At 38.7% G+C, this 22,675-nt stretch overlaps 1 protein-coding gene across 6 annotated transcripts in view; it reads right to left on the bottom strand.

Moving 5' to 3' along the window:
• The window catches only part of adgrb1a (adhesion G protein-coupled receptor B1a), a 125,899-nt gene that overhangs the window by 45,747 nt on the left and 57,477 nt on the right, over positions 1–22,675 (bottom strand). For all 6 annotated transcript variants that reach the window (XM_088306230.1, XM_088306228.1, XM_088306234.1 and 3 more), the window contains 5 exons: positions 22,108–22,242; positions 14,733–14,808; positions 12,372–12,474; positions 12,239–12,282; positions 7,800–7,926 (listed from right to left, as the gene is read on the bottom strand). In XM_088306230.1, coding sequence (XP_088162356.1) covers positions 7,800–7,926; positions 12,239–12,282; positions 12,372–12,474; positions 14,733–14,808; positions 22,108–22,242 — 485 coding nt within the window. The remainder of the gene's footprint in view (positions 1–7,799; positions 7,927–12,238; positions 12,283–12,371; positions 12,475–14,732; positions 14,809–22,107; positions 22,243–22,675) is intronic.

The raw sequence follows: 22,675 nt of genomic DNA, 5'->3' as shown, positions 1-22,675 counted from the left end.
TCCTATTTGTGCCAAAGCTTGGTCCTGAAGGTGCAATAAAATGAATGAGTAATTGAAACACCTTCCAAAATTTTTTATCATGTGAATATTATTTTTTCAAACCATGAACTATGTCCACAAAATATTTTAATATAGTAATTATAATAAAACCTACAATATAACATTATTGATATATAAATAAATAGCATTCCGATTATTTGGATAAAAAAAATGAAAAATAAAAATAAATGTTCGGACGCTGGCGTTCGGCAGCTTTTGACGAAGGAATACATAGATTCAATTTTTTAGATACAGCGAGCCAATCATCCATTATCTGTACCGCTTCTCCTCACAAGGGTCACAGGGTGTGCAGGAGCCTATCCCAGCTATCATCGGGCAGTAGACGGGGTACACCCTGAAATGGTCGCCAGCCAATCGGAGGGCACACATAGACGAACAACCAAGCTCGAGACACGCCCATGGAGCCTTACTCTGTAAGATGTTAAAAAATGTCTAATTTGTCCAAAATGTTTTTGACTAATATCTTGTCTTGGTTGCCAACAAATGGGGCTGGGGGTGCGATGGATGGGGCGTGTCTGCCTAGTACGTCTGCCAAGAGTGCCATGGATAAGGAAGGCCAAGCAAGGCGAAAGGCCACAGTGACTCAACGGCCTCATTCAAGTCACCTATCTAATTATAGGTGACCTAATCTAACAAGATGGTAGCCAAGGCTTGCTAATCCTCCTTAAGGGAACACTTGCATCCAAAGCAGTATTCTTCATCTAGTGGAAAAGTCCAGATAACAAATGTTTTGGGAGCAGGCCGACAACAATTTTGGTGAACCCTGAGTCTTTGCATGGGACTCTCACTGTGCCATCAAAGGAATGTTGATCGCTCAAAAAGATGGGCAGCTTGTTCATGACCAATGAAGCTGTTTTTGTAAACCGGATTTTGTAATATATCAGATCAAACTGACACATCTAAACTGTATTTGTTATCAGAATTCCAATAATGTATCCTCCACATCCCCAATGGACAAAATTGATAGGCACACCATTTTGTACTTATTCCAGGAATCTAGCCTGTACCCAGCAACAAATGCCCGTGAGAGAGAAGGCTTTCCTCTCCCTGCGCTTCTGATCAAGGATATTTTGTCAATAGTTTCAAGAGGACCTCTAGAAAAGTGCAGGCCACCCTTGCCTCAGTTAAGGTTAGTGTGCATGTCTCAACAATGATGACGAGACTGGGCAAAAATGAACAGCCGTAATATTTTTCAATTAAATATTGGCCAGTTTTTCTACACATTTTAATAGTTTTTTAAGGTCGTATTATTAAGAATGTGATGGTTTGAAAGGTAAGCAGGCTTAGCGCTACACAAAGCTTGTCCTAGTGGTGTTCCCGTTTGACTTCTGCTGCAAAGCAGATGGAGTTGCGGGTAGTGTGGTTGTCACCCATCTGTGTAAATAAAAATACAATATATATTGGTCTACATTCAATTGCGTGTCCCCTGTTATTGTGGAAGTGCAGCAATATATAACATGAGTTATTTAGTTTCTATTTGTTCTTTTTATATGGAGCACTTCAGTGATGTTTGCTTTTGAGACTTCATCACCAGCAGAGAGTCGCCGCGTTTTGCTTTTCTGTACGCCACAAGATTTTTACTTGGTAGTAAAGTGGGTTTGTATTCCTGCCTTTTACTGATATGCTGCCTTTGCTCCCTATTTCTCTCATGTTTGGGCTCATAACGTCCAAGGCACAAGTATCACGTCATTTAATTCTCCACATCGCGATACTGTATAGCAATTTAATATTGCCCATCCAGCCGTTCATTCGATTATCAAAAAAAATGACCTAGGGTGACCTGGTGCCAAGTGCACATAAGGATACCGTTGTTTGAACATTGTGTTCATTATTGATGATCCATGGTAAGGACCTAAGTCTATTAACCCCAATGTACAGGCACCGCGTTGGGGGGCTTCAAGTTCACCTGCTTGTTGCCTTTAACTGGGGGCAACTCTGGAGAAGAGTGGAAGAGTGTCCATCCCCTCTCAGGAGAACTTGTATCAGAGCAAGTTGTGTGTTGAGGTGAGCCAGATTTATCAAGTTGGAAATTTTCAGCCTCAAACACCATCTTGGGCTTTTTCCCTGCCTGAGAGATGACATTCTACATTCCTAGAGCCAACATCTATAGGCAGGCATCAGTTGCCAAGGTGCCTTTGGCCACCACCAAACTCCCAATACACATGATCCCCTTGGCACCTTCTGCAGATGATGATCCCATGAGATGAAAAAAATATGCCAGCATTATCATGGACAGTACATTGCGATGGAAGAGCTCTAACTGGAACAATTTTGTGGTGTGAAGAAACATAGCATGCGAACTGAGCAGCATCTTTTTTTAATGCACAAAAGTCCATACTGCCACAGTGCTCTGCTGGTGATGTCCCTTCCTCTTTGAGAATAAAGTCTTAGTTGTATCTATTTCAGAGTCTTCAATCATATCTGATGCCACTGCACAACAGGTTTAAATATTGAGAAGCATACTAAGTTGGTGTGCCAAATGCGCTACTCGCGTGTGTCACATGACTACCTTGCAGTTGTTTAAATCACGGGTAACAAAGTTTTGACATACTACTTCTAGTCAATAATAGACAGAATTATTGCTTTGAAAAATAATTATTGAATACACTTTACTACTCTTAGTTTAACTTACGTATGCATATAGGACGCTAATTATATAGAGTACTGTTGTATCATTTGTCCAAAGAATGAAGTAGTTGCATGAAATAAAATAATCCAGATACATTTTTAAGTTATGTATCAGGATCCAGGTAATTTTATTTTGTGCAACCACCTGACCAAATAAAATTGAGAAAATTGAGCCTGTTTTTTTTTTCAGTGTACAAGTAGACAAATCTATTGTCGTAACAACTAAATTTATTCAACTTCATTGTAGATTAACAAATATAAAAACTAAAAAAAAACTGTGGGGCCATATTTGCCCTGCCATATTCCAAATTGGCAAAGAATCAATATCATCCATTTAACACTCACACACAATTCTAGCTGTGCTACGCGGAGGTTCCAAGGATGTTCCCTTAAAATTTAGTGCATATTTTCATTTCCTTTATTTCTTTTTTTTAATCTAAATGCCTGCAGCAAATTTAGGCTGAGCAAAATAGGCATGAGAAATAACAGCAAGAGAGTAATAGGTTATGCATGCTGTAAAGATGGGAAGTGGAAATGTAATGCGGCATCAGAGGGAAAAAAATGACTGAGGGGTAAAAAAGATCGAAAGTGCAAGTGAGAAAAAGAGTGAGGTGTTTATTATTCTGGGGCCGTAGGAGGCTAGTTACAGACATACTGGCTGGGCCATTTAAAAACGAGCAAGAAATTCACAGCAGATAATTGGCATGGGGCTCGTGGATATCTAAAAAAAATGATTACAGGGGGAGGCATCAACAGCAGGAAGAAAAGAAGAGTTTGCATTCCCATCATCCTTGACCAAAGCAGCTAGTTTACAAAGTTGGAGGCAATCAATACTCAAGGAATGACTGCATTCAGAAACGCCAAAGTAAAAAAAAAAAATCATAATACTATTTTAATCCAAACTTTTCACACAGTCCCACCAAAAATAAGAGCAACATTTCCAAGTACCACCATCATGACCAATATTAAATACAGCAGCATAGTAGGCCCAAGTGTTCACAAAAATGAGGGGGAAGTCTTAATATTATTTGAAAATAATATACGGAGTACAAGACACTAACATCACGCACTCAAAGAGCATGTATCAAACTTTTGGTAAGACCAGACGTACTTAAATAATAATCCGATCACTCCAAAGTACACTCTATGGGCCTCTTCGATTCTGGTTTTCGCCGAGGAAATGTTCTTTCCTGTCCTAGCCGAATGAGATGAGCCGGAAGTACTTGGAGGATAGGATCATTTGAATTCTACAAATGCCTGGGAACGGTGCCGGGATGCAACCTTTAAGACACCTTTAGCAAAGATTACTCTTTGCCAACCTTTAAGAAAGGAGACATTAAAAAAAAACAAAAAAAAACATTTTTTCCACAAGTGGATTGTCTGGAAACACCTTTCCATTATTTATTAGAGAATAGGCAATTTCAAATTCAGTAAAAAACATCATCACTGATTCTTCACAAAAACAACAATGTGTGTCTGTATCTTTTTCATTTTAATAAGTTAATATTTTGCATGTAAAGTCCGCAAGATCGAGACTTATAAGTCAGGAATACTCGCTGTCGTGCGATGGAGTTACTTTGGAAAAGTCGAGTCAAATTCATTTGAACCAATCACATTTTCACCTATCTTTAACTCAATGAGGTGACATAAAGGTAAGGAGATTTGACTTTCCGAAGAGGCCTGATATGATGTTCTCTTTTTGTCTCTTTTTGTTGAGGTCTTCGTCATAAATCTCCATATTCCTCTGCCTGACTAAGTCCCCAAAGTTGTGAGAAAAAATGACCCATGCTTTTGTTGCCGAAGGCTGTTTGCATCAACATAGCTCAAACATTTTTATCAAAGGGGCTGTTATAGGAGATTGGTTTTAAACGTCACCAACTTCACATTTTTGGGTTTTAGACGCCTACAAACTCAGCGCAAACTCCGCCTTCACCGACAAACTGCGCAGGTAGAGCAGGACTATAGGGGAAAAAAGAATTGAATGTAAATATTTAATTATTAAGCAATACTTTAAAAATTAAGTAAATAAACATTGTCGATGCGTAATTCTGTGGTTTTATTATGTCTGCAGTGCATGTCTTATGTGGCTTATGTTATTTTTCCCTACAATGCCACGGGTTATGCGCATGCGGAAGTAAATACTCTGTGGCACTATGGGAATAAAATGCATTGCAGACAATAATGATAACACCAAAAAAACACATAAACAATGTTATCTTCCTTAACTTTGTAACATATTGGTTATGTTTTCCATTCGGCATTGTTTCCCACAATGACAAGGGGTTTACATTTGCAAATTTATTCCCCGCGGCATTATGGGAAAACTACTACCTTTGTAGCATTTAGCCTACAATTACGTTCAAACACCCCCTGGCTGTTGTTATAGTACAATTTCTGTTTCTAAATAAAGTTTAAAAACTTACGCTAGTATGCTGGAACATATTTCCGAGTACGTTTGAAGAGTCCAAAAAAACTTTGACTCCACACAGTCACCCCCACGTAGCCATTTGGATCTTCTCTGTACCAGAGTGTAGAAAGGACAACAAAAATCCGTTTTCTCCTTCCAGCCACAGTAAGGCTAGTGGTTGGAGTTTATTTATGCATCGAACGCAACCAAACAACTCCCAAGACGTGTGTTACTGATGACTGCATCAGCAATTTTGGATTCGCAGTATTATCTTTAACTTATCTCTGGATCAACCAACTCCCTCTGGAACTCCAAGTTACCCTCCTCAAGTAAGTCTCTGATAGGCTAACAGTAGACCTCCCTGATGGAGCGTGTAATTCTACAACAAGGCATAATTTTGCAAAAATGTGTATTGATACAGTATTCGGATATCAGAGGATGATTGTCGTCGTCGCTTCAAGTCTCATGTCACGGGACCTTTAATGACCTCGCTTACAACAGGACTTTCCAACAATCTGCTCAATGCAAATGCAGTCTTGCAACAATATTCAATGATTATATCTTGTGCCACCAGGGAGACTCCTTTAAGAAAACAAACTATGATCTTCAAAACAGCTAAGTTTATTAACTTTTCTATTAGGTAACAGTTAAGTGTCATATTTTAGTATTTTAAACCCTATGTAATAGAAAATTAGTCCTACTCTCGTTTTAGACAGGATTTTGCTGGGATTTTTCAGCATCATAATACCGATGGACTATGTTGAATTGACAGCAGAGAGACAAGCTTATTTTGTGTGTTTGTTTGTATGTCGGGCGGATGTAAGTTTGGCGCAGGAGGCGAAAGAAGTTATGACAGAGCCCTCCCTGCAGGGAGATGCATAATTGTTTTTTTAGAAATCAAATCATCAGACAGCCGGTTTATGTTTATCATTTAATAAAATACTTCTATCTTCCTATAGAACTTTGGCATGGAGCATCTTAAAATATCAGAAAAGAGAAGAAAAACAGCAAATAGGTGAATTTTCAGAAAATAATGGAGCATAGGTTACAAAAAAATATTATTGTATTTTAAGAATAATAAAATATTTACTTTTGTACGCATAGTATAAATGACCTTGTCTGTTTAAAGTTCATAATATTCATACAATGTTAGCTGGGGAAAAAAAATACATAGACATTCGACTAATAAATCGCATCATCATGATTAAAAATGGTGGCCATCCTCGACACAAGGGGGCATATAGATAAATGTTTCGGCTAGGCTTGGGCGATAATTCAATGACAATATGTATCACGATAGACATGAGCTTGATTTTAGAAAATGCCTTTGATAATGAGCCCGCTAAAGATAAAATAGTCCCATGGTAATGTCAACCGTAACGGGTGCACTCCAAGAATGTATTAGGTCACTACACTTATAATTGCATTGAACATTGAATGAATGTTAATGTAACTAGCATTAAGCATTTACCACACATTGCTAGAGGACCAATTTTGCACATTACCCTACTTTACAATGTACATAAAAAAGTTAATTGATTTTTTTAAATGGGTAACATGAAAATATTAAATACTTGCATCGTGAAACATTTTTCAGCCATATTGTCAACCACAGACATTTATGTTTAAAAAGGCGTTTATTTAATCTGTATATTGACCAGTTTCTTTGACTTTTTCCGAGTTGTGTTGATTATTTAAAGTTAAATATTGTGTTAAAATAGAATTACCTGAATATTGTGCATTTTCCATGACCTTATGATGAATAGTAAAGAAATAAAATCTCAATAATAGCCAAAATGAATGAAATATTTATAATGTGATACTTTTGAGTCATATCGCCCAATCCTAGCTTCTGCCCTGTTCATTTAACCGAACATAGCCTTCCATTTGGGTTGTGCAGGCCAAGGTCTAAACAGCACCATGCCTTCAATGTACTTCTTTATGGGAAAGCAAGCCGTTACCACGGTAACCAGCGAACAAATGCTTTTAAAGCAATTTACAGTCTAATAATAACTAATAGCAATAAATGAACAGACTTCACAGAGAACCAGTGTGCCCTTTCCCAATGAGAATGGTGGTATGTTTGCGTCAGATTCTGATTTCTGAGACCTTATTTCCCCATTGTGGGACTAATAAAGGACATCTTATCTTATGATGACACATTAGTTGCTTGGCTGTGCCCAGCTGCAGCCACATTGTGAAGAAATTGTATTGTTGCATATGTAGCTCTAAGACTAACCACAATTGAATTAACTATTTTAGTTCTTGAATTATTTTCATTAATTCTGCAGGGGGACTTGCCAAATATTATAGACTCACGTGAACGTGGGATGTGGACACTAATTTGATTCAAATATTGCAAAGTAAAACCATCTAATACTGCAAACCGTACAATACACGGCCCTTCCTCCTGGCCCAAACACATTCGCATCCTTAAACTGGTGACATAAATGATAGCTAATTATGGTCGACAAGCTTGTTAATTCTTTCTCTTTTTGCAGCAGCAGCATTGCTTTGGCTTGGCGAGGCAGAGAGATAGTGACAAAGACAGGGAGAGGGGGAGGATCTGTTGATAATGTAATGACAATGACGCCCTGGGTTTAAAAAAAAAAAAAAGGGCTGGTGCGTGGACATTACACCACACTAAAAGACACAGTGTCCGCTACTCGTTCTTTTGACGAAATCAAGGGAGGTTGACACTTACCATTTCGGGATGAAGTCGTGCTAAAATGGCGAAGGTGGACAGTCTGTCACACAGGCATTTGGTTCTGAGTGCATCGACGAGCACGGTTTTGCAGCCCCGAGCCGACCAGGATCCAAGCAGAGAGGAGCTGCATCGACACGCACACAAAAGAAGACGATGCAGTAAAAGTCGAGATGGCAAAAGGGAAAGAAAGCAGTCAGAAGCCCACAGCTGTACACCCGCTACTTAATCCACTTTATCTCGGTTATTTGCAATCTAAGGCGCAGCAAGAGACGTGAATGCGGTGATGAGGAGGCTCTGGGGCGGCGCGCTGCAGGTTTCTGCGTGGATACATTTATTTGAAAAAACACAACGAAACAAGAAAAAGTGCAAAAATATTGCGCGCTTTTAATTGATAAAAACATTTAGACAAATAATTACAACGGAATTATTTAAATGTTACAATGAGTACAAATACTAATATATATATATATATATATATATATATATATATATATATATAATTACATATAAAAATATAGGCTATAGCCAACTTATTGTTTAAAGAATAGTCTTTTAACCCTGATAGTCTATATTAAGTCTAGGGTTACGTTTTCATTTCAGCATCTTCACTTTAAGTTTCTAAATCAATTTCTATTTACCCTTGCCAAGGACATGGCGTTTGCATGTAACGTATAATTTAGCACAACTCAATGTATACAGTTTATTATATTTCATATCAATCCAAGATTGTGGGTGATTGGTCTGTAAAGAATCCCATTACATCTTGGTGAGATGCTAAACGATAATGACATAATTGATATGTTCCAAATCTTGTAATTAGGCAAAAGCCTTTTATAAAAATGATTTTAACTTGAACTTAATTTGCTTAGCCATGCAGGATCAGAAGCAGTAAAATCACACAGAATTTTATTTTCATTTTAGCTTGACACTTATTGCACATCTAGAAAATTCAACAAGGAAATACAATAGGCCAAGCAGATGCTTGTATTTGCAAAATCTCATCCTATGAGGTTGTAATTTACTGTGAGAAAATATGGTCCTAATAAAGTTTCTAAATGTGTTTGCAATCCAGATGGACAACATGTTAACATTTCAGAAGAATATGCAGCAGTATGTATCCAATCAAGATAAAAACATTGAACTATCTTCCAAATTCAACAGAGATGATGTAGGGCTCCAGACAACCCCTAAATTGTAGCATTTTGCCCCTAAAATTCAAGACAGTACAAGTAAACTTTTCCATCTACTCGCCTATGCAAGCGGTGAATTTGTTGATTTAAAAAAAATATATATAAATATATTCTTCACCATTTCATGTTAATTGCAAACTTCTGCTCCATGCTTCCACACAATTGCTGGTGTTAGTTCCACAGTTAACACAATGTGCTCTATTTTCATGCCAAGTGTAAGTCTGGAGCAAGGCATGGTGTAAATCTGCTCAGAGGTTGGCTCAACTAAATTTTGGTATTGGCACAGATCAGTACAAGCCGGTGCAGCGTGGATCATTTAAAAAAAGGGATAGGATTAGTTTTAACAATATATAATAAAGATGATAACAGTAATAATAATAATAAGGTGTTAAATTGATTGATTTCTGCAGCAATTCATGGGGTACGACGCACCCTAACTTTATTTTTATGAATGAAATATGTTGACATCCACCACAAAGTCCACGGAGCTCAGAATCTGTCTGCCTACACCTCCATCAAGTTTAGCAAAATCACATTACACTACCTGCAACTAGAATTAGATGTGGTTCCAGGGGGCTGAGTGAACTTTATGCCACCAAATTGTCAGGTGTGCCAAGAGCATCTCAAAGGAACACCAAGCATGGGCAGAGAGATGAATCAATTTTTCAAGGAAGCGCATCAAGTCTCGCGTCAGCACAAAATTCTGGATGCACCAGTTTTTGCACGGCTGCGCTGTCTACAAATATGTAGAGCCCAATGTCTGTATTAATTGTTAATGTATTTTGCAGTAACACAGAATACATTTGTGGAAATGTGAATATTTACTTTGCAGCTCCCCACTGTGCTCTAATTGAAAAATAAAAGGTTTTCTGGAGGCATACAGTGCTGCCTTGAAATCAGTGAAATAATTGTAATGATAGCTGTGCTAACCTGGAGCCTTTTTTTGCTATTACAGAATAATTCTGATTGAAGATGTCTGGTCATCTGTTTACATGTGACATGATCTATCCCGACCTGCCGTTTACATGCGCCATTAGATGAATTAGAAAAGCCGTTTTACAGCCATGTGATACGCAGATCAATGTAAACGTGTGATTTATCAAGGTGGAGTTCATTGGTCTATTAAGTACAGTAGTAGATTGTTTTCAACTTTTTTTAAAGCGACAGCTTCACTTAAAGCAAGTTACAAGTAGGTTAAAATAAGCTCTCACACCGCAGACCACCGTTTTCAAATGGGAAAATATATATCGGGCGTGGGTTCAATCCTGGCACCGGCCATCCTGTGTGGAGTTTGCATGTTCTCCCCGTGCCTGCGTGGGTTTCCTCCGGGTACTCCGGTTTCCTCCCACATACCAAAAACATGCATGGCAGGCCGTTTGAACACTCTAAATTGCGCCTAGGTATGAGTGTGAGCGCGGATGGTTGTTCGTCTTTGTGTGCCCTGCAATTGGCTGGCAACCAGTTCAGGGTGTCCCCCGCCTACTGCCCGAAGATAGCTGGGATAGGCTCCAGCACCCCCCGTGACCCGGGTGAGGAGAAGCGGTATAGATGATGGATGGATGGATATGTTAACGAGTCATTATTCATTTAATACATACCTCCAAAATGACACACACAAACCTGTTGTGCACCCTTTCACAATTTCCTGCAACAATGCATGATTGTGATCTGGTTCTTTGTTTGGTGTAATGCACACAACACAATACACAGCGCATATATATATATATATATATATAATACATTGGAAACTTCCTGAGCATAAACATATTAAGAATATACTGACTCAATACACACAAGGTACCAATGTTCTAATTTTCCAAGTGTCTGAGTATTCACACAAACTCCCTGAGCATTCCTTGGACCATGCTGAGCTACATCCATGGGCGTATATGTGAACGGACTAACAATGCCACTTACTCGGCGTAGCGACAAGAGAAGTCTCATGTTGCCACTCGCTAAAAGTGCTTAGCTTGAATACATTGATTTTGCTCTCTCATTGTGTGAGATAAGATTGTACCAGTAAGTATGGGAGACATGCTACATGCCCATGTCATCAGTAAGAATGCAAGTATAAATTTCCCGTCGATATCGCTGTGAGCGCTACTCCAAGATTTGTCTGCATCATGTTGTCAGAACTACAAACAATGAAATTAAAGCAAAGCTAATCCGGACAAAATTTGCTGCAAAAAGTAAACCTAACCTCATAATACATGTATTTTCTGAATAGTTGATCCTGATGTAAAACACACACAGATAAGAGTGTTTTCAGCAAAAATAAAAAACAACATCTAAAGTCGTCAGTACCAATGGCAACATAAGATGGCTGCTAATTATTCGCCCAGTCAGATATGGCCTCCAAACCAATCACACTTAGGGACAATTTGGAGAGTTCAATTAACCTACCATGCATTTTTTTCGAATGTGGACGGAAACCGGAGTACCCGGAGGAAATCCACGCAGGCACGGGGAGAACGTGCAAACTCCACACAGGAAGCCTGCACCTCTGAACTTTGAGGCAGACGTTGCCAACCAAACAGGTCATTTTAAGCATGATTGTCAATGCAAATGATAAAAAGTGGTCCCACATTGTCCACTCAGAAAAATATGCTACTCAATAAATCACAAACATTTCTTAGTTACTGAGTTCTAAAATGTGTGAAAGACCCTCATTTAATGGGCTTGTAATCTACGCCTATGTTTGAGTTCCTGAATAGAGTGGTCTCCGTGTTGCCTCCAGCGTCTTGTCAGTGGTGCTTCAAACTGTGGTAAAACAACTGAGTTTGTGCCCTCTGTCTCGCTACTGAAACTGTGATGTAAGGCAAGAGGGAATGGTGTGGTGTCCTATTTGTAGATTAAACTGGTGTGGAAATGAAGGATATAATGAGTGTGGGTGGCGCTCGCCAGTTTCACCGTCGCCTTATCGTGCCCAATCATTATTGACGAAGCAACTCCATCACAATGATTATACAACATGGGTGTTCATCTTTTCTTCAAATCGTTTATTTTGTTGCATTTTTCTTTCCCACTTCGCCAAGCACATGTGCCAAATAAACTCTTCAATTTATTTGTATGAGGAAAAAAAATGTATATATACAGCGGAAGTTGGAATTTATTTTATGCGCTGCATACATTGGCTCTGCGCAATTTGCTCACATGTGCATCTTATAAGGAAGATTGCAAGGTATTAACATTTTTATGTAGCCTAAAAGCTTGGCTAGTTCAAATAAATATTAAAACTTAACTTACCTCTCATTTTCATCCCAGGATATACATGTCTGGTTCGTGGTTCCCTATTGGATGAAACAATTGTAAAATTGATAGAAAAAGTCATTGACCAGTCTGTTGGTTTGCTCCTCTGAAACATTGATTTGACACTCACGTTGTACAAGTGAGAGAATTCAACTGTAACTGGAGCAGAAAGGGAAACAGGAGTTGGTTTAATGGTGACTGATACAATCTTGGAGTTGAGCACGGTGCCGTTTCTAAAGGGAGAAAAGAGGAAGAAAAAGAAAAAAAAAAAGAATTTCACTATGGCGATATTTAGCCTCTTCCACCACAAAATGTTTTTCACTCATTCGCTGAACCTACAAGGCAATAGGGGCCACCAATGTGGTGCCCACCGGCACCATTTAGTCCCCAAGGACCACAAGAGTCGCCCCTGTTCTTAAAATAGCTCCTGGATGATTTTTCTGTAGCAAATTTAACGGCCCATTTGTTTTCAAACTTACGTGAAAACCATGAGGTCAGACAAAAAAAAAAAACAACAACTGCGCATTACATGTGCATTAATGCTTTGCGGAATTTGTAGGTGTCAACCATTTGTGCACCAAATCCTAATTAAAACATAAAAACACTGCATTCTCCCACACATTTCTTACAGTTGCAGTTTGTATGGAATTGACCTAATCACACTGAGAGGTTTTAGATTTTGCCTCTCTCGTGTAGCTAAATTAGAGGATTAAAATCAGGGCAACTGTACGCCACCATAATGAATAAATAATTGTATTGCATAGTGTATAAAAGAGAATTGAATACAGCTAGTTGTTGGTATGAATGTACACTGAATGTATATCTTCCGCATCTATTTTCCAGGTAAAGCAATCCAATTTCTTGATTCTTTTGTTTCTTGCATGAGAAGCTTAGCAGATTGTTTTCCGATAGCTTCATAGCATTTTAGCCCATTTTATTTTACACCCTGCACCCTATTTGTGATTCCTGTTTTTCATAGGATCTATCAATCACAACGAAAGAGACAATCACAAGGAAATGAATTGCTAATGGGGGTGGAATGCCGAATGCTTCCGGACAGCCAAACACGTTCAAATCTCGCTCCCCCTTTTTGATTCTTCACATCATCAGTGTATGCTTTAAGCACAATCACCCTTTCACCAGTCCAAAACACAATCAGTCACTTTAATCTTTCATGTCATCTAGTCTCTTGCCTCAAACTCATCTCATTTAGCTGGAGGGGCAAATCAAATGCAAAAGTGAAAGAAGATAAGAATGAAATGAAATGGCAGTGTGAAAAGGAACAGTGGAAGATGAAAGCAGTTCAAAGACTCCGAACAAACATGGGAGGACTGAGAAGATTCAAGGTTTAATTTCCCCAATTCTGTATGTTTCTACCAGATCATAATAGGTTCTACAGCAAAAAAAAGTGGAGACTTCATATCGGAAATACTTGAACATATTGTATGCAAATGTAATGACTTAAACAGATGGAGATGGGGCTGTCAACCTGTGCACTTTTTTTTTTTAAACAAATCCCATTATTTATTGGGTAGGTACCAAAGGGACTGCAGCATATATGGACAGTTATGTTGAATGGTAATGTATAAAACCACAACTGTCCAAATCACACTGTAATTAAAAAAGAAAAAAGAAAACACGAGCTGTAATATTTGCCATAAAGGGCAAGCATAGACCATTGAACAATGTGGTACATTAAAGTTGTGTCATTCTTTGAACAGGCAAAAAAAGAATTGCTAATGACAGCCTCAGTGAAATCAAGGTTGGGGCCAAGCCAGGTAATAAGATTTATTTTTATGATTTTATTGATTATTGTTTACTGACATGAGGATGGTTTGTTAATAAGTCCTTTTCTTCAGCGAATGTTAACATGCCCATATCAGATATGGCACTTGAAATGTATATATATATATAAGTAAATAGGAAAAACAATCATATTTCTTATTTTATTGGAACTGGGCACTCAGGCCAATCCTGGGAATCTCTAAGGTTGCTATTTGCAGGTAAGTGTTGGGCTGTGTTGTTTGTATTGCCTCTCCCTCAAAATCACATTTCATTTTAAATTGTTGTCATTCCCCCCCGCCCCCAAAAAAAAAAAACAGATGAGAGGTTATATGTTATGTTACGTAATTGCAGTTTTTTGTATTTTGGCAAATCGTCGAAGGTGACAAATGGGTCGAGAAGGACTAAGTTATGCAACATTAATGACATAAATGGAACATTGCAACACTTCCCATCGATTCATTCCATTTTACACCTTGAAACAGGACATTGGTACACAATTAAAAGCACGGCGTGCCACAATACTTTTCAAGACCCTGTTAATTGTTGAGCTTTGTCACAGGTCTGCTCCTGAGGTAGTGCTCTTTGTTCTAGTTGACATTGTTGTGTGGGAAAAAAATTACATTTGATCTACTTTAAAATAACAAATCCAACTCAACATTGATTATATGCATACACTTCCATTCAGTTTATTATTCAAGGGTCTTACCTTTGCAAATTGAGAACACTTCCCAAGTTTCTGTACAGAATGATACCTGTTACAAATGTCGAGGAGTCATCTGGATCTGAGAGATAAAGAGAGATCAGGAGAAAAATCAGCCAGGGTCAGAATTTAGAATCTCAATATTGCAGTCTTTGAACAGTGGCCTTTGTTTGAACAGTGGCCTTTGTTTGAGGAAAATGCAGGTCATCCATGCTGCTTCAATTCCTCCAGCTCTTTAGAATGGAAGTGACCTACATGACTAGTCAACTATAAATGTTGCTTTAGATAGATTCGCTTGGACACATATTCATTTCATTCATGTTCCCAAGATCAATGTAATTTGAGAGTATTCTGATAGTTGAAATTAAAAATTAAAAAAAAAAAAGCTGGAAAACTCATGAGCTGACAGGCTCATAATAGCATAGATAGGCACTTTATCCTAATTTGCCAGTCCCTCTCACGCCCTTCGTCCGCGACCTTGGGCGCCTTTATGTCCTTACAATTTTGTCCTTATTCATGAAAATAATTTCCCTACGTCACCGTCTGTCTTCATCCTTTTAAAGCGCTGCTTGCTTTTAGCCCTCCATCCCCAACCCCCCAAAGTGTTTGTGCATGACAAGAGTAGCTAAATTTAGCTCTAGAAAAAGATTTGTACTCATCTTAGTTGCTTCCGACGAATAGCCGCCTGTTTCCACGTTATTAAATGGAGTATTATCTATATCATTGCACTCAAGAGGCAGTGAATCTCTAATTGCTGCAAGCATCAGACCAATCTTGCAGAGGGTTTCATTCATTTTATGACGAGGTATATGTCATTTGTCAACACGTCATCCACAGTCATGGTGTCACATCTTTACTAAAATGATTACACAACAGCAAACTAAATAGCATACTCGCAAATAATGAAACAATCATTTAAAATCCTATTTACACCCCTTAGTGCTGCAAAGCATGCTGGGAGCGCATTTACCGGAACTCGTTGTCACACAAGACAAATTCACAGATGAGCTCGAATCCGGGTCACACTGTGGAGATGGTTGTATTTAGAATCAGAATCATTTATTGAACTTTAAACTTTTAAACCGAACTTCAAATGCTTACTGTGGCTCTCAGTTGCTTCTTCACAGCTGTGCTTGTGCACATGCACGGAAAAGAGAGACAGAGACAGAGAGAAAGAGAAAGAATACCTTACAAGAGTTCTTTCTGCTCCAAGTGCAAAGCTTTTAATTCTAATCACGCGGTACTTCAAGGGACGGAAGGATACCCACTCCTACCCTTGCTTTGTTTGTCCTTATTTAAAAAAAAAAAAAATCTCATTCTACCTCCTTCATCCCAAAAATGGGCGTCCGTCCAGGAAGGACAGACCGACCGTTCCATCCCAGGGATGAAATGCCCTATCTCTGCACAATAGGACCATATCATTTCTTCTTTTTAGGTTTATTGGATCTGAGGCTTTTCTCAATGTCTGGTGGCCTTGCATGGATATTGCACCATACTGTATTGTCTATCTACAAAGCTTATATATGAGCTTGGTTGTATAACCCAAAATAGTATCGAGTTATCTTACAGTCCAGCCGTTACTGGTCACAGATACACTTTAGTCACTTCTTTCTGCTAAAGATATATATCAGACCATGGGCGCGAGTGGCATCCTCATTCAGCTGAATATCCTCTTGCTTCTGAAAATGGAAACTAACCATAAACTTACAGTCCCTTAACCCACTGAGGGCCGAACATTTCAGACTGTTGGCAAAAGTACAAAAATGCATGTTCACGTCAGTTGTGAGTGTTTTTGAAGGCAGGAAATGGAGGCAAATGATCGCTAAATGGTCATCGGACGTTTGCCTGTACTTTTCTTGTGTTGAGCATGTTAGAAAAGTCCTTGCAACAAGAAAAATGACAAAAATGCTTGGCGAACGTCTGGCACACATTTGGTAAACATTTGTGACATTGAAACAACCCTGTTTTTTTTCTCTCCAGAGTGCTAAGCCAAGATGGTTACAGCGGCACTTCATGATTCACACTCAAGTTTTTAGAACAGACACAGTCGTTTCACAATACCCTTCCAGCAACGTGCCAGCCAATCATATTGCAGCCGGGCGCATCCTGCCGACTTGGCAACTTAAGATGGATTGATGCCAGCGTCTCCATGGTAAACCACCACAACAAACTTTTCATATCTTTAACACAAGATCTCTGGTACATATAATGGAATAAATTATAGCGCAGTATCTGCAGGTGAAGCACATTTTGTTTCATTTTAAATCCACTGTATTTGTGTTTAGGGCCAAAAAGATGAGAAATGTGTGCAAGTCCAAAACACGAAGAAGTTACGTTATACATGAGCTGAGCTCATCCGTGTATCATCAGATAGACACATTAATAATAATGACAATAAACTATCACTCTTCTATCTCTGGATATGAAATATGATGTTGTTTCAATTTAGCCCCAAATGTACTTAGTCTGTGCTTGTAAAGTTGAACACAAGGCTGATAAATTGGCAAGGAGCCATTACTTATTATTATTATTATTATGACATATGAATAACAAGTTGGCAACAGGTAGATACGCATTTATTTGTTCTGCCTTCCGTTTTATGCCATTAGCACAGATAGAACAAAAAATAATATAAATCATAATGTAAGAACAGTAAAAGTAATTCATAATGATTTACAAAATATACTTTAATTTTTAACCTAAGAATACAAGGCATAATTAATTTTTCTGAGAGTGTATACAGACCAAACCGAAAACCGTGAGCACAAAACAGAGATACTTAATTGAACTGTGTTTCTTTTTTTTTTTTTTAACTCAAACACCCCTGTTAGATAGATGGACAGACAGACAGAAGGGAAGGATCAAATGTGGCACAGGTACGGAGAGGCCTCAGGCAAGAAGAACACTTATTTCCCGCTGATGTGTCAAGGGTGAAAAACAACTCCCATCTGCTGAGCCATCTGAAAACATCCAGCTCCTCTCTTCTAGGACGCTGTATGGCAGCTTCATACTATGCCAGGCTGCAGGCAGAGAACGTAGCTCCCAGGCAACAGCTGAGCTTTCGTGGCCATCCGGGGTGAACCAAGTGAGTCGTGCATGTATGTGTGGAAAGATTATGTTTTATGTTTCTATTCACCTAAATTTAGTCTGGCGTATCTGAAACGCATATAAGCCAGATTGTCTGTGTCCAACAAAAGAAAAGCTTGCCTGAAGGTAACATAAATCAGTGATTCAAATAATTTCTTTAAAATGAGGTTGGTTTGCTTGAACAGTGCACGGAAAGCTTAATTTTTACTCTGACTTTGTTGCTCTGTAAAATGCACAATTATTTCCATAAATTGGGGGTGTCTATTAGAATGTGAAAAAAATAGTCACAGTGTAGGAACAGTCAGTGAAGATCAGCTTCATTTCGGAACTGGCCACTTTGGACTTCATGACAGGCTATGACTCAGCCAGATCTTGGCTTTTACACTCACTTCACTTCTTATTTTTATTTATTTATTTTTGTCTGGTGTGTCATATTCTGGTTTATCAAAACCAGTTGGTGGGGAAAGAAATATGTGCATAACCAGGGGAGATCTGCTTTGTACAAACATCCCAGTGTCATACAAAATGAAACACCACCCCCACCTCGGCCATACAGACCACCTAATTTATTTTAATACCAACACACAAGCAACTGGCGATGCCAAATAGGTTTGAGATTTATAAAAAAATAAAAACAAAAAAAAAACCATCAGGGTATGGCCAAAAGGAGCAGCATCAGCTCTGCAGAATACTTTCATGCATACAGACTGGGATATATTTAAGACAGCTGCAGCCCAGGATGATCACACCAATATCAGTGAAGGCTGAAACAGTTATCAACATAGCCAAACATACTGAGGATGCATACATCATTGAATGATGTTTTTTTTTTTCCCTACATGGAACAGAGGATGTCACAGTCAGCACCACCTTCACACACAGGAATTTATTAGAGGTCAAAGCATATTTTATTTGCAATAATATGTGAATCCATGAGTCCAAACATGGCATTCTGATTAATATTGTGTTATATAAATTAAGCAGTAAAATCCACCCGGGTTTATCAGTCTCAGGCACTGACTTATTCAGTCTATGATGGACTAACAATGCCGCTTACTCGCCATAGGGAGAAGTGAAGGCACCAGCAGCCATCTTGTGTTGACATTCCCTTAGCGCGCCTAATTTGAATAAATTGATTACTCCGCGGTGTTTTCACGTTATTTTCTCTCTCAACAATGTATGGCATACGGTTGTACCAATAAGCCTGGGAGAACGACTACAAGCACAATTTATATGTAGGAATCTGATTAAAAAATTTTTCTTTTAAGATCTATCTCCTAGTGCATTCCTCCTCTGCATTATGTTGTCAGAACCACGAACAATTAAATGCAAAGCAAAGGGCATCAGGAAAATAAATCACTGTGGAATGTATACCTAACCTCTGTTTAGACACGACTCACAATACAGAGATAACACACTCTGAATGGTCAATGCAAACAGTGAAGTTTGTTCTTTGGAAGGCTCTCATTAGCCCATGCAGGAATCCTTGCGTATAACACACACTGACAGCAATGTTTTCAGCGAAAAACAAAAATGCACTGCTAGTAACAGTGTAACATAAGATTGTCGCCCTCTGGCTTCTGCCGCAAGGGCCCAATTGTTTGTCCATCATATACAAGACATCACAATGCCAAAGGGCTCAGGCACTTCGGGCAAATGGCATAATGGCCGCCTCCTGAGATGGGTAAAAAAATTGAATTTGGCTGTTTCATTCATATTCCACAAATCTAGTATTAATCAAAATATCTTGTTTAAACTAGTGGGGGTCCATAGAACATTATTGTAAAGAAACAATTTGACTTGACTTAACCTCATATTGTTGTAAACATGAATGTGGCACGAGCTTAGAGAAAGGGTACTGTTTCAATCAACTTACTCAGAAAGTCAATGTTGTCATTTGGAATAATGACCAGTAGGTGGTAATAATGGGCTTCATGGAACATAATTGTCATTTAAGAACACTGAGAAGACATAGCTTATTCTTCATGTTTTTAGGATGAGATTTCCATTCGTTTAAATAACCCATGTCGGCCCTGCATTCTCGAAGAGAAGGATAACTTTTTTTTTTCTTAGACTGAAAATGATAACGTTGTCACTCCGAATTGGGACTATTCAAATGAAAAATGAATTTAATTAATTTATTCAATGAGTCTTTGTTTCATTATATGGAAACGCTCTGAAACCCAAACTACAAACACCGAAAGAATTATTTCACTAACAAATGTACTACTTTAAATTAAAGAATAACATTGCTCTTTCAATGTCGTGAGGCAACCTAAGTTTATATGCAGTTTGTTTTTCTGTTTTTGTAATTTCTAATTATTATTGTTATTATCGGTACTCAATGCTTTTTTAAGGTATCAGCCAAAGTAACCAGGTAGTTTTGCAATAAAACTTCTAGTCCAGGCAGGCCCAGTTCCGGTCCTCGAGGCCCGCTATCCTGCCTGTTTTAGATGTGTCCAACCTGCAACAAACCTGATTCAGTCTGGAAACCGACTGTCCAATTTAATCCGACTATCGCTTAAGTTAGACAAGTGGAGGTCCAAGGGCAAACTAGATTGCAGTCATTCAGAAATTAAGTGCAGCCCGTTTCAGGTGGAAGAGTGGTTGTCTCCCAATCCAAAGGTTGTGGAATTGATCCTGACCAAGAGTACTTGAGCAAAATACAGTACATCCTGATGCTGCCTCATCAGTAGATGAATGAGTAGACAGTAATAAAGCTATGAGTATCTTAAGTTAGATAAGCGCTACAAACAAAAAAGCCCATTTAATCGTACTTGAAATCTCGAGAGTAACATTCAGTTATCTTAATTGAAATCTTAGAGAAAAGTTATATGTACTCATTTAGTAAGGGTCACTGTCATCTAATAGTAAACTTGTACATTAATTAAACTTGAATTGAAATATAAAGAACACACTCACACACACGTACACATATATGCGTGAGGTCTGAGGTGAGTGGTCACGGGTTTTGAATTTAATGCCGTATAGGATGCCGTCACAGCAATTAAGGCTAAATTAAACTGTTTTCGCACCTCCATTAATGTGTTGGGAGATGATATTGTTGTCCATGAGAACTCAAAGGTTCCGGCGGAGTTCTGAGGGTGAGAGGGTGGACTAATCAAAAGAGAGGTGAAAGTTTAGGGTTAGTGAGGTCGGTCTATTATGATCCGATTTGGTAACGTTAAATTTGAGAAAATTACTCTGCATCCATGAGAGCATGAAAGCAGTTTGAGAGAGTGGAATGGGCCTGATGGTCAATGGATTCGGCAGATAAGTAGATTTGGATGCCATCGGAGTAACTGTGGAAGTCGAGGCCAAGGCAATGGATAATCCGAACAAAGTGTAGGATGGAGAGGGTGAACAGGAGAGGACCAAGTACCAATCCCTGAGGACAAGCTGCAGTGAAATTATAAAAAGTATATGTGTGATGGAAATGTATCCTATACAAGCACTATTTCATACTTCCAGCATTAATATTGTAGAGTGCATGGTAGAATGCCGAAATAAGTTTGACTTATTTTTATTTTTTATTTGATTAAGATAATGCTAAAAATTTAGAAACCTGTGTATAGGATGAGGAAACACACCCACCTCTCACGACCATTTTGCTCAAGCTTATAGTGAAGGCTGACTCAGGTTATCTGTTAGTTAAGCTGCTATGTGCCTTGACAGCTAGAAGAACTCAAAGGATACGCCAAGGTCTTCGCTATCGCTACCCTCAAATTAATGTTCACATGTGCTGTAGTTCTATGCCATTAACATCTCTCTCTCTCTCTCTCTCTCTCTCGCTCACTCTCTCTCCTCCCCCCACCCCTAACTCGCCTTATGTTTTCCATCACTACATCTATCAATCTATCCTATCACCCTTCGACAAATACACTCACAATATATTTTTCCTCTGGACATATCCAAAACATTCTAAAAACATGCATGGCAGGTTGATTGCACACTCCAAATTGCCCCTAGGTATGAGTGTGAGAGAGGATGGTTGTTCATCTATGTGTGCCCTGCGATTGGCTGGCAACCAGTTCAGGGTGCACGCCGCCTACTGCCCGAAGACGGCCGGGATAGGCTCCAGTACCCCCCGCCAACCTTGTGAGGAGAAGCGGTACAGATAGTGGGATGGGTGGATGCTTTTTTTTTCATCCCAGCTTTTGCCATTATTGACATATTAAGTCTAAGTTTCCTTAGGTGCAGCAATAATTTTTGAGGAACTTGGTCTCAATTACCAATCAATCAATCAGCCTACATATAATGCAGCTGGTGTAGTGTAGCGCTCAACACAACTTGCCTGTTAGCAGGATGTGTTTTGGGATGATGACTCTGTCCTCGGAGTTGCGGGCCCAATCCACCATGCCCCTCCAGCCTTTCATCGGGAAGCTGATGTCTGCGTTACTCAGCACTGGGCGCTTGTGGATGCTTAAAACTGTAGCAGAGATGACATTTTTAACAAATTACCTAATAATACCCTGGATTCAATTTGTCTCTTTAAAACAACAGATCAGTAAAGAATGAATGGGGAAATAAAAAGACAGACAGACAGAAAGGCAGCTGAATGCACTACAAAGACGAGATATTCAATGTTAAAACTGATGAAGGACATCTTTTTTGTTGTGTTTTGCATATCTACACTCGGTTTGAATTTTATTCCTGCAACAGGTGACATTGCTGTGACATTATTATTATTATTATTATTATTATGCTGTTGGACAATTTGCTCACGCAGTTGTTGAAGGTTTTTTTTTTTTTTTTTTCTTTTGTTGCCACTGTCCCAGTGTATTTTTTACATTACGTTACAAGTATCAATTTCAAAAGGAGGTGCTTGCAAAGCAGTAAATATCTTGTCTTTGTTGTGTATT

Source organism: Idiotropiscis lumnitzeri, chromosome 10 (assembly GCF_059441095.1).
Source record: "Idiotropiscis lumnitzeri isolate Australia: NSW breed Sydney's pygmy pipehorse chromosome 10, RoL_Ilum_1.0, whole genome shotgun sequence".
In the NCBI taxonomy this organism is placed as follows: Eukaryota; Metazoa; Chordata; class Actinopteri; order Syngnathiformes; family Syngnathidae; genus Idiotropiscis; species Idiotropiscis lumnitzeri.
Note: the sequence above shows the minus strand (reverse complement) of the source record. Positions and strands in the feature narration are given on the sequence as shown.